Below are 17,757 nucleotides of genomic sequence, written 5' to 3' on the forward strand. Positions count from 1 at the left end.
GCTGAAACGAACGAACGAATGATGATGGTACATAGTTTTTCTGTGATATAGTACATAGTTTTTCTGGCACACCTAGAAAATAGTCGTCATGATGACATTGTTGACAGTCGTAACATTCTCGCTCGGTTTCCAGGCGCGCAAGAGTACGGCGAGGCGGCCGCGTACATACAGGCGCAGTTCGAGGCCAAGAACAAGTCCACCACCAAGGAGATCTACTGCCACATGACCTGCGCCACCGACACCAACAACATCCAGTTCGTGTTCGACGCCGTCACCGACGTCATCATCGCCAACAACCTGCGCGGCTGCGGCCTGTACTAGGCGCCGACCGCGTCAATATCACGCTCGACGCCCGTCACTGTCAATCCAAGCCGTTTTGTTTCACGCTTCCTCGAGTGGGTCATGATTTGATTTTGCGAAAGCGGAGGGCGTTTTCGTTCGGTTCAGAGACTGGTGCGACGATCGCCGACAGATATTCGTTCCGTTTGTCAATTCTCTCTACCTCGTCAGCGCCAGGCGTCGTTTGCGGGCAGCGGGTATAATATATTTTTGTGAACTCTGCTTACTGGCGAGCCTAGCTGCGTCCGGCAGCCCCGCTAGCGTTGCTCGGGTCACCAATAGTCAATCGATTGACTTTGAAACGTGGATCAATATCGCTGTTGTAATCGCGATAACTTCGCTCTACCGGTACAGTCTAATATCGATGTTGCATCGCTTCGCTTTGTCGACCGTTCGTTTTCAAAGGTAACCGGACTATCGGCGACCCGTAACGCTGGCACCGAGCACCTTTCCCTGTAATATAAACCGTGTTTGATTTACCGCGGGTTCCCGCCGCTATCTAGCCGTTATTAGATCTAGCGTTCGATTCTAAATGTTGGTGCTACGCGCAGCCGGGCGCCGGCACCACGCGCCCGCGTTCGATGCCCGGCGAGTGCACAGACAACCTTTACTACGTATATTCCGTTTAGGCCTGTGAATAAAAACATTTACACTCGTTCCAATGCACAAAGTAACTTAAAAATAACAATAAGAACATATTCGCACAAATAACGGAACATGTAAGTTCTCACAGCAGATCTCAGGACAGAATGAAACGGAATATACCCCTTATCGCTATGTGAATAGAGCACTTGGTCGCTTGCGCGGCGCTGGGGCGGGCTCGGGAACACCGCGCTTATATACTCACTCTCTTACGGACCAAAACAGAAAGGAACCAATATTTAGTACTGAAACACGGTAGTGAGAGCATGAACACGTTCACAGGCCTACTTTAACTGATACAAGACGTCATTCCATTATTAAGTATTATATCGCGATGAGAAATTATTTTTTTATAAACTTTTGATGCACAACTGTGACCGCTGTGGTAGCATTTATTTTACACGCCTCGAATCGTTTGAGCTAGTTCTGTTGCATCCTCGAGTGATGTGTTACTGTTTAGTTTAAGCATACTACGCACAAATTGTTTATCCTATGAGAGCGTTGATTTATTATGCCATATTATACAATCTTAAATATTTTTTGTGTTCATATTTTTTCTATATCACTTTACAGTTATCCTTAAGGTGTAGCCATATAAGATCTATTCTTGTATTCGAATATAAAAAATCATGTTAGGTATTTATTTTATCTAGCATACGTTCGTATTAGAAGTGGTATATGTAAATTTATCATGTTTAATTTCGTATTTAAGTGATTAACCAATGTTTACGATCATGATAATCTTCATACGCGCAGTCTGTAGGTAGAGGGGGATGCGAATATTTATTTGCCGAGCAGGAGACGCGTCACGTGTAAGTTATGTGAGTATATAAACTTTGTATACACTCGCGAATCGGCGTAATCAACACTATACATATATACTATATAACATAATTTATTATTAATAATAAAGTAAAATCTTACTTTTAAGCATTAGGACAGTAACTGTATCAATAAACATTAATTAATAATGCAATTAGACAGTAACCTTTACTATCGTCATAGTTAGGTGATTTATTTTCATTTTGTGTTTATGAGTATGTATAAAGTGATTAAATGAAAATGTAACGCCTACACTGTGACCGCGCGCCCGCGGGGCAACCCGGCCCGACCGCGCGGCCCAGCAGCGACGCACAGTGTCGAGCGAGTCACGCACAGTGTCGAGCGAGTCACGAGCGCCGCAGTGTCGAGCGACTCGGTGGCAGCACCGAGCTCGCTTGTTGCTAGGTAGGTTTTTTACTGTTATGTAACAATATGTGTACGTAAAACTAATAAAAATAATATTAGCGCAGTTCTACATTCAACCCGAAAAACCTACATTTAAGTAAGCTTCACACTACATTTTAAAGAGTGAGTGATGGTGGATGCGGATTTAATCATTCGAAAGTTCTCGCCGGCGGGCCCTCCCGTCCGCGGCGAGGTTGGAGTCTTGCGGCCGGTGACGCGCGTGCGGGCCCGGGAGGCGCCATCTTGAATGCGACGGGCCGCGACCACTTGTAGCGCGGGACGGCCCGCACCTAGGGTTGCCAGGCGTCCGGATAAAGCCGGACATAGACTTTTTATTAGACTGCCTGCTGTCCGGCTTATGTGTTTTTGGACCTGGCAACCCTACCCGCACCGAGCGTCGCGGCCCGCACCCGCCCGCCGGCCGATGTAGTGGATATAAGTTAAAGTCGTCAGTATCGCATTTCAATGTGTTCCTCCGCCGCTGAACGTTTAACTTGTATGCTTTAATATTTCGAGTGAATGTGATGTAAATTTTGTACACTGCCGCATTGTTTATTCGCTCGGATCACGTTTAGTTTATAAGGTTGAGACAGCGATGGGAGCGCACAGTTCGGCGCCGACGCACACCCGCGGCGACGTCTCTCGCTCAAGCGACTCTCGCCACTGCGAATACTGCGATGTGCGTGGGCTTCTTATTCGAAGACTGAATTGTTGCGGCTCAAATGTTCTCGCGCTTTATTAGATCCACGACGGGGGAAGTTATGCAGTTTTTTAAGGGATTAGCGTTTAATGATCGGGTCGATAGACATCACACGACGACGAGCGAAGATTCGAGGACCACCCGATGCGACGTACGAGAAAGTTGAGCGGCGTTCGGTCATAAACGCAGAGTCTTTGTCACAACGTTGTCGATCTAAAACAATATCACCATGCTTCATTCATATTTGCCAAAGTTAATACTAACCTCACTATTTATACTGTATGTTCTTTGATAACTAAATTATGTCTGAGATTCGTGTAAGGGCGGAGGCGCAGCGCACGCTTCGCCGGCGCGGCCCCGGCGTCTAATATAGTCGTATTCGTACTGATCAGAGTACAATGTTGAAAAATATCTTATTTAGAATTGATGACATGTAAACATTTATTTCTAGCGCGTGCGTGGCCCCGCTCGGCCTGCAGCGCCGCGCGCGACCGGCGCCGGACCCGTGACCGGCCGGCCGCACTGTACCGGCCGGATCGGTTGCGGCCGCATTGTACCGGTCCGGCGCCGGTCGCGGCCGCACTACTGGTCTGGCGCCGGTCGCGGCGCGGGCACGCCGAGCGGTCCCGTCTATTTGAACAAACGTTTAAGAAAGTAAAATTTTTAGTCACTAGTGGGTAATTTTTGAATGTGATTCAATCTTATCTTTATTTTTCTATATCGAGTGACATCTTAACTTTGATTTCTTTTAGTTCCGATTTTTTTTGTATTGCATTTACTGAAAGCGATGTATTTAACCAACGATGTAATTAAAACAACAATATTTTCTCTTTTTGTATCTCGTCTGCACTGGTATTTTTTATTGAATTTACTATAAATGTACTTTAAGTGTATAATTTTAAATAATTACTGAAAATGATTATATTCTAATTTTTATGTTCAAATAACATGTTGTTTTTATTTAACACCCTGTGCTGAAGTCCTATCCCTACTAGCTATAGAATTAGACACGGAATAATTGGAATCATGAATTATATTACTATTTGCATAAACATTACAATATTATCAATCAATTACTATTATTCAATTATTCTAGCTGCGCTCAGCGCTACATTACAATCATTTCATTAAATAACTTAGCAATAATTCATATCAAATACATTTGGAGAATTAAAATCTAATCGAGTGCTATTGGCGCTGTCCGTGGTACGTTTTCTGCTAATATCATTCGAATTTTCTGTGATAGTCGATAGGTCTGGTACTGCGCAAGTAACGGGGAATATTTGTTTTAAATTGGCACCCACGCTTTGTGCAGGGCTGAGGTTGGTATTGGTAGTTTCGTCTTCACTGAGGAGATACCACTTCGAAGGTTGCGAGCTCTGGGGCGTTTCGTCGGAAAGATCTTCGGTAATGAGGCTATTGATAGAGAGCTCGCTCACCACGGGACTGTGGTACACTGTGTCGCTTGCATTATCTTTATGTTTGGCTGAATCTGAAACTAAAAAATGGCAGGTAAATAGAAGGTACATAATGCTCTTAAAAACTAAATTCATGTTAGTTTAGTAGCAAGGATAAAATGTCAAATTCAGATCATTTTATTATGTTAAAACTAGGTATATCGCGTAACCAAGTCGGTGCCTGGAGGTATGCGAGCGGCACGGGAGGGATGGTGATATTGACGTATTATGACGTGACAGCATACAAATCTGAAGTCTCAATGACATTTGCTCCCTCCCGTGCAGCTTCCATACCACAAACCCCTAGACCTATAATTCTAAACGTTAGACTTATCGTGAACGAGCATCATCTTAACTTGAGATTAAAGAAAACAAAATAAATTAGCCTTACCATAGTCAATGCGACAGAAGCTTTGAGCATTCTCACAGAATAGATCCGGTACGAAATCTTGACAGTCTTGGAACACTAGACGATTCTTGAGAGAAACTTTATCAGATGATGTTGCTGAATCAGAGTTCAACGATATGATTGACTTTGTGTTCGTTTCAATAAACTCTACGCTATCGCCCATACATTCGTTGGCCAGGAGACACGTCTCCGAGTGGTTATGTATCAGGTCAATGCTATCGTTCAAACCCTGAACCGTTAAACCAGATTCATGAATACCACTATCTGTGTGTAGAGTAGTTTTGCTAATATTCTGTGTAGGCTCTGGACTTCTAGACCGACTTTTGTTCCTTGGTCTCAATATTTTAACTTTTATGACGTCTTTCTTTCTCCTTCCTTTGCTATTTTCGGCGACTACTTTATCCTTATCAGTATTGACAATCGTATTTTCCTTATGCGTAGCGCTATCGCTTATAATCTGGATGACAGGCGGGCAAGACTTTCTGCCACCGTATGAACAGGTCTCCGTTATTTCTTCCTCCACAACTGGATCTACAGTCGGCACCTTTGGCTTTTTAGGTTCCCTCTTTTTTCGAGGCGTTGAACATCGCTTTTTTGACTTCTCTTTCTTCTGCACCTCTTTAGCACCAGCTGTCTCTACGTTACGATCTTCTTCTTTTATAGAAGATATGGACATTTTCCTAGCACTTTCCAGTAACAAATTCCTAAGCCTGGCATCTAGCGATTCCGATAGAGAAGGAGCATCTTCAATATTTACGGTGTCGATTTTATTTAGCAATGAGTCCGATACCAAAGACATTTTTGTGTGATCATGACCGGACTCTTTTCTTTTCCTCTCGATACTTTCATGAAGTCCACACTCTTGTTGCATGAGAGGCATGCTGACATCGATTTCAGACATTAAATATTTATTATGAACCACCTTATCGCTCGTACTGTTTGCCTGCATCTCATTTATGGTGGGATAATTCTCGATACTGTTCACCAATTCTTTGCTGACAGACAAGTTTTCTACAATCGATAACTCTGGAGACATAGGCAGAGATACATTGCTAGAATTACCATCTGTGTTCACGTTTGAATAACAAGTAAGGAATTCGTCGCTCAATCTCTTTATACGTACTTCTAGCTGTCTTCCATCTAGAGCAGGGTGTCTGTTCGGATGCAAACTATTATTTGGAGCAGGAGTATTTTCATCAATTTTCTCAAGCGGTCTAAATACATTTTTGCTTTGTGGAAATAACAATTGGTAGGAATCTGTCTTATATGCTTCCGATTTAAGGCTGCTGTTACTTGCAGGTCGTACTATGATCTGAAAAGCGCTACTTGTGTCGCTAGATCCCTCTTCTGTTATACATGGGTAAGATTTTCTTTTAACGCGATGCATTTTGTTTTTGCTTCTGTACAGAACTGTGGAGAGACTTAACTTTCTTTTTCGTCTATGGTTTGCTTTTGGAGGACTAATGTCCGAGTCTTGGTAGCCTTGAGTGCTTTCGTCGTTTATGATTGGCAAGCAGAATGTCTCGGGTAGGTTAGCCAAGCTGTGCGGGGAGAAAAGAAACGGCTCTTAGTATAAGGAAAAAGCAGAAAGCACAGACAAAAGGAATGACTGGTTAAAAAAAATATGCAAACGTAAAAGTGAGTTTCACTGAAGCGAAGAAAAGATGAAGAGGTGAGTGGAGCCAATACACAGTATGTTGAATGATATTATGTTGTCAATTTGTCAATTCTATTTTGAAATATCTAGCTCTCAGGCTGGTTTTAGTGTCACGCGGACTGTCAGTGCGGATCGCTCCGCACAGCCGATCTGTATGAACTGCTAGGGAGTGGAGCGGTTCCTCCGGACCACATTACTCTAAAACGCTCCCTAGAAGTTCATACAGATTGGCCGTGTGGAGCGGGTCCGCACCGGACGGTCCGCGTGACACTAAAACCAGCCTCAATTTGGTAAAATACTCAACACACGGCAAGCAATCCCGTGCTAAAAGGGTAGTGCATAATATATCCCCTTCTTAGCTTCAGCGCGAACACTCTTTTGTAGAGTGTAAATCTGTCTATCCAAGTTCTTTAATTTAAGCGACATGCAATAAGCGGCACAATGGAAGCAGGTTTACAAACGAAAGCACCCTTATGTTATTTTTATTATCCAATATTATATTCTATTTCTATTTTCCTTAATTAATATTTATATCTAGTGGGCTTACAAAATAAAATAATACACAAGTATTATACAAAAGTATTTATTGATCGAATATGTAACACCTGCTCCCATACGTCAACAGTGTACATTTTTTAAAAAGTACAAATATCTTTTCGCTTTTCACAGATCGTTTAAAAACAATTTTTATAAACTTTAATAAATTCAATAAAATACCAACTTCAATTTTGAAACTAATGATTTGTAAAATGTACCGATTCCATTGTTTGATAATTACAATATTAGTGCACAATGAAAAAGTAACAATAATATTTTTGATGTATAAAATAAGCGTTCTAAAATTGCGGAATCCAATTTCTTTGATAAAATAATATGAGTAAAATCTTACTGTACTTCCTTTATGTTACACATAGGACAAATAGGCCTTATGTAATAAGGAGAATCCCTAAAGGATCTTATTCAATCTTAAGAGTTCTAAATAAATATGTATATTTTATGACTATTTCGCTAAAGTAAAAATATTATGTAAAGTGACTTTGTATCGTAAACATACGAGCGCCACTCGGGCGTCAATGATAAAATTATTCGCACATGGAGACATCACGTATAAAATACACTTTAAATAAAAAATTCGTACGTCAGTACTTTAGTTTACCGTTTGTTCTTGTCTTGAGATTTGCTGTGGTTGTGCGATTTCCTAGAGCGTGTGGTTGCCGGGAACATGTAGCGAGGCTCACGGGAGGTGTCATGAGAACTGCTGGCCCGTGTCTCCACTGATGGCGCTTTGGACTTCCTGCTGTTGGATCTGGTGTTATACTCTGTGTGCACAGCAACTGGGAACAAAATGCAGGCTATAAGATTGCGAAGAACAACTAATCTTGGTTTTGAAGTCGCAGTTAACACAATACACATATCATCATCATTTCAGCCATAGGACATCCACTGCTGAAAAATGATGATCCCAAATGATTTCCACAATGGCCGGTTGGTGGCGGCCTGCATCCATCGCCTTCCTGCCACCTTTATGAGGTCGACGACAAATACACGCACCACAATGCATTTTATGTTCTTCAGTCAATCGTTTAAATATAGATCATATATTTTATTATTACGGAAATTATAATTACGGAACATTCGTCAATGACAGCTCGGGTAGACTGGAGACTTAAACATAATATATATTTTACTATGGTTGGAATAGGAATGCTGTGCCGTGTGGGGACGGCCGTAAAAGAATACTTTTCACCACCGCCCACAGGAGGCGTGTCGTAAGAGGCGACAAACTCCTGTAGCACCGGACGGGCAGCAGCGTCTGCGTGCGAAACCAAGTAAAAAACTGCGATCGCCAACCCGCCTGCCAAGCGTGGCGATTAGGGCAAAACCCTCCAAATGGTGGCACAAACAAAAAAACGGCCCCTAGTCCCCGGCGGCCCCACTATCCCGGACCACGGTAGCGGTCACGGTAACGGTGGGGCAAGGGGTGCGAAGAATCCCCGGGGGATGCCAAGCTACCAACACCGACGACCTCTGGCCCTGGCAACCTATAAAGTATTTGACCAATGCGTGTTGCCTTGCCAGTGATGGTATACGGATCTGAGACGTGGTCGCTTACTATGGGCCTCATAAGAAGGCTCAAGGTCACCCAAAGGGCGATGGAGCGGGCTATGCTCGGAGTTTCCCTGCGTGATCGAATCAGAAATGAGGAGATCCGCAGGAGAACCAAAGTAACCGACATAGCTCGCAGAATTGCTAAAATCAAGTGGCAGTGGGCGGGGCACATAGCTCGTAGAGACGATGGCCGTTGGGGCAGGAAAGTTCTCGAGTGGCGACCACGGGCTGGAAGACGTAGCGTGGGCAGGCCTCCTACTAGGTGGACCGACGATCTGGTAAAGGTCGCGGGAAGAGCCTGGATGCGGGCAGCGCAGGACCGTTCATTGTGGAAAACCTTGGGGGAGGCCTTTGTCCAGCAGTGGACGTCATTTGGCTGAAAAGAGGAAAGAGGAGAAGAGGAATAGGAATGCAGTTTCGATAAATAAAACATTGAATATTTTAGAAACTCGACAAAAATAGAATTGAGAAGTGACTGGTCTGCATAATGCTTACGAACAAGATTTTTATCAGCTCAATAAATGCATATCCATTGACATCGGTGTCTTATGTCTTACCTGTGCCAGTTTTCTTTGGTGACTCCTTTTTTGCCGTAACACTAGTCGTGCTGTCAACAGCTTCAACTGTTTCTTTTGCATCAGACTGTTTGGATCCCTTGAGCTCCGTTTTGGAACTGCTTTTGTTCTTAGCTTTCTTGGGTGGAGCTTCGGTCTCCTGGGGTGCGTCAGATGAGGTTTTCTGACGTTTAGGGCTTCGAGTCGAGCTGGGAGAGAGAGACGCTGAAGTCCGAGTGGATGAAGATTTGCGAGTCCTGCTCGCTCTTTTCCTGTTGGAAGGAAAAGGACATAAAAAAAGAAGGAACTATCACTACATAGTATAAAACAAAGTCGCTTTCCGCTGTCTGTCCCTATGTATGCTTAGATGTTTAAAAATACGCAACGAATTTTGATTGGGATTTTTTAATAGATAGTGATTCAAGAGGAAGGTTTATATGTATAAAACCATGCATTATAGAAGAAAGAAAAGCCGGGAAATTCCAATGCAACAGTGGCGGGCCGCTAGTTATAAATAAAATGTATAGTGACTGCATATTAGTGCATTTTTGTGGCAAAATAACACTTATTACAACACCTTAAGACAATTATTACTTTATTACATACCTAGTGGTGACATTATTTTGTGGCTGCTCTTTTGGTTGTTCCACATCTTCCTCTTTATCTATCTTTTCTATCTCTTTGAATATTTCCGTCTCTAGTTTATTCACCTTTTCTAGGGTCTCTGAAAACATTTTAAAATTGTTGTAACATTTCTGTAATGTATTCTTCAGCTCCATACATCTTTCTTACTCACACTGAGATGATGGTAGAGACAAATAAGACCGAAAAACGCAAACCCTGTGCTTGTGCAATATGAAGTTGAGTGGAAATTACAATAGATCATGGGCAGACAAAGCAATTTATTATATGTTACACAGTATAAACTCATAATCGGTCAAGACCACTTTTGAGTGCAAAAATCAGTCAAGTGGTTTTGACCGATGCCCTTGGTCAATATCACTTTTGACTGATTGAATGTAGTCAAAAGTGGTTTTGACTAATAATGTCCTTGGTCAAAACCACTTTTGACCAATTTTTGCAGTCAAAAGTTTTGACCGATTATAAGTTTTCACTGTAACACACATAATTTTTTTATAAGCCGTGTCTTTCACACATTCACACAAGTATTCATAATTGTGAATGATTTAATGAAAGGAAATGAGACTTTAAAATCTAGCTAACATAGAAAGCGAACACCTTATTACCTATCCTGGGAATACCTTCGTCTGGGGTGGGCGCTTCGCTCGATAGAGACACGGTCTCCATCGCTTGAGACGTCGTTTTGCGGACCATCGCTGTTTTCTTACCCGAGGCCGGCCTATATGTCGCGTGCGGTTTACGCGGCGACAATATGTGGGGCGTAGCCACTCTCTGCGGCGTTGCGGGTCTCTGGGGCGTTGCGGGCCTTTGGGGCGTTGCCGGCCTCTGGGGCGTCGTCGATCTGGTTGTGGTGGACGGGGCATCGGATTCCTTGTTGAATATCTGCACCACGTCCGCTAGCATCGGATGGATTTGAGACCAGTGACCTTCGACGAGAACCTCCTAAAATTATGGATTCAAAATATAAATAAATAATATTACTGCCTACTATATATTTATTAACAAATCTACTAACTACTCCGTAAAATATGGAAAAAGCAAATCAGTTAATATGAATTTACATTTATTATAGAATAACATTTGGCTATGGCTGAGATGATGATAATGATGAATAACATTTAAAGGGTGCAATTTTGTCTTTTTATTATAGAGTTGCCAGCATACAGGCAATATTAAAAACAATTATTGAATCACTTACATGGTTGTCTTTAGCGAATTTAATCTTGAGAATTTTCCCCGTATCACTCGGAGTCTCTTTGGTTTCTTTTTGCGGAGCGCGCGCCATTTCTATGTCTGGAATAAGAATAATACATAAACTAACATTATTTCTGATACTTTATGGATAATACAGTATTACACTGTAATACAATAAATAAATAAAGTGCAGACGACTGCACGTCAAGCTAAAGACTGTAACTTCTTATATGGTTGTAATAGGGACCAGTTTGCAACAAAAATTTATAAACTTGAAGTGCTGTCGTCTGTACACATATCTATGCTATTGGAGTACTTACTGCTGTCTATATTTGACGGCTTTTTAAGTGGCGATTGAACTTGAAGTGTCGACAGATTGCTGAAAATTGTATTCTGTATTTAGTATCTTGATAGTAAATTAATTGAATAAACAAATCGTATTGTAAAGTTAACATTTACTTACCGAGGCCTTGCAGGCAAAATGGGAGATTTTTCCCTGACAACTTCTTTCTTTTCATTTATCAATCTGTAATAAAACAATGAGTGTAAAAATATGATGAATTAATAATTCAAGAGTGCTATTCATTAAACCAATTGAATAATTTTATTACTTTTTCAATTCAGCAACACGTTTCCTTTCTTCCACATATTTTAATTTCCAGTATGACTCTTCTTCTTCGGGATCGCCTGAAATGATTAAAATTAAATTGAAAAAGTTTTTTTTTATGCATAACAAGGCAGGTATTTGTCCACAATTGCACCTGGTGTTAAGTGGGATGCCCTGTTTACAATTTTGCTTGTTACATAATAAAATTTATCTGGTTTCAGACGACATATGATTGAACCAAAACCGTTTAAATTGCTATAAAAGAGTCTCAGACTTTTTTACAGTTAATATTTTAACAATACGATTTTTTACAAGCCTTGAATGCAATGGACACAGATGGCCCCTCACCCTAATATTATAGGAAATAACGCACACGTGTTTGAATCTCAAATAACAATAGTGTAAGTGGCCAATTGCACTCGCAAATTGAGTTTTACATTGACCCACCATTATTATGCAAACATTCTGCTCTTATAGTTGTATGACTTGTACGTACAAAAAAGTCCATAGGCGTCAATCAAATTAAGGTTTAAATTTCGTGGTCATAAGATGCACATTCGCGTCGCGTTTACAGAAATTAACTTTATCATTTTATTAACTCTATCGATTAGGGCGTACGGTACCTATTTCAATAATAGGTACCGTACGCCCTACAGTTTATGGACCCTTTTTGTTTAGTACTTCTGATCATTGAGCTTACGGTCAGCCTAGGGTGTGCATAAAAGAGGTGCAGGGATGCACAGATTTTAGCTCAGCTACAGGCACCCTATTCGTTATTTAGGGTCTCACCCTGATTTCGATCAGCAGGGGATTAAAATCGCAAATTGAGATGCATTATTCATCTGCATTCGGTTGCAAAAAATATTTGCAAACGAACAAAAGTAATTTTTAGCACGTTACTAAAATGTTTAGCACACGCCTCTTTGAATAAAAGTTTTCTATAAAATTGAGTCAAATGTGCATCTTTAGAATGCCTAGAATCAAAATACAAAAATTGTAAAGTTAATAATAAATAATAAACTTACTTTCTGGTAAATACGTGAGATAATTTTTGATGATGTTTCCATCTTTGACTAGAGGGTATATTTTCTTGCCGTACATTACGAACAGGCCTCCGTCGTCCTCCAAGGAGTGTATTCGAGCAGAGCGTGGCTTTCTGTAAGGAAATCATACATATTATTAACGCAGCGGCAATTTTCATGTAAAAATAATGCGCATCAATCGTAAGGCGTGTTTCGCAGTGTATTTTGCAAAACGCAACAACGGCCTTTTTCAGATACGCGCGATTTGTGGGTGGTTCTCAATTCAGTGGCGAGGTACTGAGACCTTAGTCGTGCGTTTTCGGTTTGATGCAAAAGTACGAGAATTGCCCAGCAGCCGCGCGATTATCTGTCTGACTCAGGCCTAAAGTTTAAACTAAGGGCCGGTGTACACCACGTTTTTTAATCGACGAACGCCACAGACGTGATACTCAAGAGAAGTATCCCCTAATTCGACGCGCGTTTAAGAAACGTGGTGTGTACAGGCATTATGTCGTACTCACAAATACTTCCTAGTCTGCCTGTTCTTCCGTCCTCGGGGCGGCGACACGTAGGATTCGCTGTCGCTCTCTGAAGTCCACTCGCTGGAGTCACTTGACTCTTGGTGATGGCTACAGAAGTAACAAAACATTAGACCAACATACCAACTGAACATTTTTTACAAGGGCTTTTACAAAGTTTAATTGCAAATATTGAAAGGAGTTAACTCACTTACCGTTGATGTTTTGAGTTCCTCCGGTAACTTATTCGCTTCTTACGCTTCGTACCACCTAAAAACAAGAAACAATTCAATTATTTTCCCATTTCACAATCTTCCGCGCAAGCAAATGTGCGAAACCAAATTTTACCAAAAGTAAACAGGCAAACCTATTGCCAATTCTCAGCCACTTTCTCATAAGTATTCATTCTAACAACTTACCACTTTGGAGTCCAAATACATTATCCAAAGCGCTGTCTTTTTGCGCTTTTTTCTCAGCTCGACTAACCGGGACTTTGACATTTGGAGACGGGTCTATGAACTCGTCATCAGATTCCGAATGTGACTTGAGCATTACTACTTCGTCGATACTTCTAGCGATAGAGCCTTTTTTCTTAGATGCATCTTCTTTCGCTTCTGTGGTCGTTTTAGGAACCACCTTTTCGCCGCCATTTACTGTAGCAGATTTCTTTGCGTTATCTTTATTTTGAGCAGATGTAGAGGCTTTATTTTCAGCCATTTCAGCCGGTGAAGTTTCATGCTCGTTCGTTTCAGACTCGATGTAACTGACTTTATTGAACTCTTCATCATATAAGCTGACGCTCTTCAAACAAAGGTTCAGTTCTGACGCGTCTTGCGAACTTATGACAGCTTTACTGGTAGATGGCATTTCTTCAGACGCAGTTTCTTTTGCAATAACATTGCCATCAGTTTTGCTATTGCCATTAACTTCATTCTCTTTTTCAATTTGCTCCTCAACTTCATCAATGACATTCTTCTTCTTGAGCTCTAGTTTAGTTTTTGCTAGTTTAGATTTAATTAGCTTTTTCATCACAACATCATCAGTGTCGGATACAGCTTTCTGTTTACCATTAGCGTTTGTCTTAGCTTTTTTAGTTTTTGATGTGGCTGCCACGTCTTGGGAAGTGGCTCGCTTCCTCGTATTTTTTTTAAGTTTCACTGCCTCTTCAGTAATATTAGAGGATTTGGAGTTATCATTTTGGGTATGATCGACAGTGGTTGCACTTTTGTCTGGATTATTTAGAGCTTCCTGATTATTTGGCAGAATTGTGTCACTGTTTGAAGAATTTTGAGTGTTCTTCTGAGACACAGTGGAAGACACTACTTCATCTTTGTTTTTAGCATAATTTGACAATGTATCGACGTTAGATTTCTCTGGAATGTCTTGTTCAACTATTTCATACATATCTTTATCAGTTTTGTCAGTTTTATTATCTGGGTTACCAGTAACACTTTTTCGCTTTTTTAGTTTCAATGATGACACTTTAGGTTGTACAAATTCATCTGATTTTCTTATTTCAGACTCACTTTGAACAGATTTTTCATTAGTTTTATCCTTGTCTAAGGAATCACCTACGGATTTGTCTGTCTCGATATTTTTTTCTGCAGTTTTGTTTTTATCTATGTTACTTTCTGAAGAAACTTCTTGTTCTATTACCTCATTCGCGTCATTTGTGTCTGCCTCTATATCTTTATTAGCTTGAATAATGCTTGAATTGTCTTCATTAGCTTTATCTTTTGTGGTTGTATCCCTTTTTGACTTATCTTCTGCAGTTGGTTCTTCCTTTATCTTGTCTTCTGTCGGTTTGTCCGCTTTTGACTTGTTAGCTGCATTTTTGTCTTTATCACCTATGTCATCTGAGTCTTCAATTTCAATGACATTGTTTATTGGTTCTTCATGCTCGACTATGTGCATTCTAAGTTCACTGTCCGAATCGTCTTCAGATGCAAAATCGTTCAAAACTTCTTGAAGCATTGGCGTTAATGGCTCCGAATAGGTTATTAAATCTCGCATTGACTTAGTTGGAGGATTGACTGCTCGGTTTTGGTTTTTATTAGGCTTTGGCGATAGGTCTGACTCTAAAACCCTTCGCAATTCGTCGTCGGTTTCGTAACAGTTGGCTATAATCACGGTGTCGACGGATGCTCTGTCGTGTGATTGGATTTTTGCAGATTGTGTGTCCTCACCTCCTGTTGCGTCCCCGTTGTTATCTTTACTAGTGCCTGGTTTTTCAGTTTCTGTATCCGTTTCCTTTTCAGCTAAGAATAACAGGTAATCCAAAATTACTTTAATAAATATACTTAAGCATACTTACTACATCTAATATTAATACATAGTAATATTTACAAGTAATTTCTAAGCAAGGGTCAAAAAGCTAGCTGAAAATAATTTCAAAATGTTTAATTATTTCTAAAAAGTCTAGCCTATTAATTTATTACTGTATATTAATACAATACCCTTGGTTGGCCAGGCGTCCTCTAATTGAAGATGTTCCAAATTACTTTTCTCTCTTGCTATGACATCATACCTAAAAGCGCAAGTAAGTTACAGATACAACAGTCTTTATGATAATTCAACTTCTCATTTTCGATTGAATATGTAACACTTATTTTATCGTTAATTTAATTTAATAGCACACTTTATGTAAGTCGCTCGAGCACAATAGAAATAATTACACATCGATGGTGAAATAGAAATAAAATAAAAGACTAATAAGATAGGTTACATTTAGGATTCTTGGGCATGAAGACACTGAATTTAATTTCTGGTAAAAAAATAGACAATAATATCAAATTGTACACAGTATTCAGATTCCACTGTTTATGAGTTCGCTATTCAGTTCATTAAACAATGTATAAATAACCAGCAGCCGCCCGCGACTTCGTGGATTCCGCTTTACCCGCTCAGGGGTGGAGTTTCGTAAAATACGTTCTATAAGGAACCTACCTGCCAAATTTCAAGTTTGTTGGTGTTATAGTTTCTGAGATTCCGTGATGAGTGAGTCAGTCTGACCTTTCGCATTTAATGTATAGGTTTACTATGACATAACGTCGACTTACCCTTCTTTGAAGCATCGGATCTGATCTACAGTCAGTTTGTAGTATGGGTTGTGAATGTCAGGAAGAATTCTCTTTAGAAAAGTCTCTTTGAGGCTTTGCCACGTTCGGTTCGTCAACTAAAAATGCAACGAAGTTGTGAGAACTACTCCACAAAGTTGTTTTTAACAAACAATTGGGACTGTTACATTAGCAAGTAACTTGGAAGTTATCAAAGTTTAAAACACAATTTTGCTAAATTATACCACGAAAGCAATTAGGTATTGACTATAATGATTATAAGTTTAATTATAAAATTAGAAGTCATTAGCAACTTATTAATGACTATTACAATGGTCAGTGGTATTTTTAATTTGGGTAGTGACTTATAGTGTATATTTTCATGCTAACTCAAGGTTTAACAGATGCCTATAATTTTTATAGATGTAAACAAATATGTAAAAGGTCCTACTATGAAATATAAAAGTTAGAAATGCAAGGTTTTGGAGAGATCCAGACTTAAAAAATCATTTTTAAGCCCTAAGAAAACTCTTAAGTGATCAACTTATATGATCATAAGCCCTCTTATTAAAAACTACAACAGTGATTTTACACTGTTAACCATAACAATTAATTCTCCAAGTTGGTGACCATTCATTTTTAATCAATACACAAAAGTGCTGTAACATGAAGTTGAGTGGCACTGGAAGTATTTTTGAAACATTGCTTTGTATGCACTTTTACAGTATGTAGGTATGGCATGGTTATGTAGCATAAATATTATTTTAAATGTGTATTATGCATTTTGTATGCAGGCGGAAAACTAATACATTATTTTATATTTCTTCCAACATAATGTTACTAGCCTACTAACTGTACCCATTAGTACCGCTATCCATACGAAAAAATAGTTCAATAAACAAATTTAGATTATAAAAAATAAATACATAATCAATAAATTCTTCCACTTACCTTTGAGTTAGCAAAATCCATCCACATCTTCCTACCCTTTATTTCGGCAAAAGCTCTGCGTTCTGCCAAATATTCTACTATAGTTTTCATTTCCTTCATAGTATATGCTTTCCTAGAATTAGACATAGGTAACTAGTGAGGACTATTGTGTAAAGAATAATCCGGCTCATAGTAAGAGCGCCAAAACAGCGCAAGAGAAAAATAGTAAAAAAACAATTATTTCCGAAACGAGGGAATGAAAAAATATATCTTGATAAGATTTTTAACATAATAAAAGAAAGAAAGACAGTTTAAAATTCTTAAATACATAGATAGAACGGTTAAAACTTACCCCGACATTTTGTTGTACCGGTAGGGTAGTTTTACACACTAAAAGAAATGATTTTCACGATCGCACTCTTTAGAATTGCACTCCACAACCAATAACTTGTAGATAAAAACACATACTGTGAATAATTGAGTAGCAATTTCTTAGATTTTATGGAAATGTTTACAAGTTTACATTACAAATCGCAAAAGGAGCGTCATTTCACGGCGCAAGCGTGTCAAGAAATCAATCCACAGATTATAGAAATCATAAGAAATCGTCTGACAGCCACTGTCAAATTAGCAGAGTTGCCGCTAGTAATATGATAAAATCCCCAAACGCATTGTCGTTTGATCGTTTCCCACA

The 17,757-nt window shown here is 39.9% G+C and overlaps 2 protein-coding genes across 7 annotated transcripts in view; one reads left to right on the top strand and one right to left on the bottom strand.

The window, feature by feature from the left end:
- LOC135080052 (guanine nucleotide-binding protein G(o) subunit alpha) overlaps positions 1-1,519 on the top strand; it is a 62,565-nt gene extending 61,046 nt beyond the window's left edge. For both annotated transcript variants that reach the window (XM_063974730.1, XM_063974729.1), the window contains exon 8: positions 134-1,519. In XM_063974730.1, coding sequence (XP_063830800.1) covers positions 134-321 — 188 coding nt within the window. In that variant the 3' untranslated portion in view covers positions 322-1,519. The remainder of the gene's footprint in view (positions 1-133) is intronic.
- On the bottom strand, positions 840-17,633 carry LOC135080048 (muscle M-line assembly protein unc-89-like). 5 transcript variants are annotated; one of them, XM_063974721.1, is made up of 18 exons: positions 17,416-17,633; positions 17,085-17,196; positions 16,137-16,252; positions 15,534-15,604; positions 13,497-15,335; positions 13,293-13,347; positions 13,081-13,188; positions 12,563-12,693; positions 11,542-11,617; positions 11,394-11,456; positions 11,251-11,309; positions 10,935-11,029; positions 10,444-10,678; positions 9,701-9,818; positions 9,098-9,366; positions 7,588-7,765; positions 4,757-6,315; positions 840-4,406 (listed from the first exon to the last, which is right to left on the bottom strand). In XM_063974721.1, exons 1-18 carry the CDS (start codon positions 17,421-17,423, stop codon positions 4,045-4,047), a joined length of 5,454 nt encoding a protein of 1,817 aa, XP_063830791.1. In that variant the 5' UTR covers positions 17,424-17,633; the 3' UTR covers positions 840-4,044. The 5 variants fall into 5 exon arrangements, with proteins under 5 accessions (XP_063830791.1, XP_063830790.1, XP_063830789.1 ...); XM_063974720.1 differs by having other exon boundaries at positions 10,357-10,678; XM_063974719.1 differs by having other exon boundaries at positions 10,342-10,678.
- Between the last annotated feature and the right edge of the window lie 124 nt (positions 17,634-17,757).

The sequence above is a fragment of the Ostrinia nubilalis genome, chromosome 17, assembly GCF_963855985.1.
Source record: "Ostrinia nubilalis chromosome 17, ilOstNubi1.1, whole genome shotgun sequence".
Taxonomy (NCBI): Eukaryota; Metazoa; Arthropoda; class Insecta; order Lepidoptera; family Crambidae; genus Ostrinia; species Ostrinia nubilalis.

Bases quoted from the DNA above. Each gene is read 5' to 3' on its own strand.
- LOC135080048 (XM_063974719.1), bottom strand. The intron at 16,253-17,084 runs GTAAGTGGAAGA...TTGCATTTTTAG, and splicing joins TGGATTTTGCTAACTCAAAG to TTGACGAACCGAACGTGGCA. The intron at 7,766-9,097 runs GTAAGACATAAG...TTTTGTTCCCAG, and splicing joins ACCAAAGAAAACTGGCACAG to TTGCTGTGCACACAGAGTAT.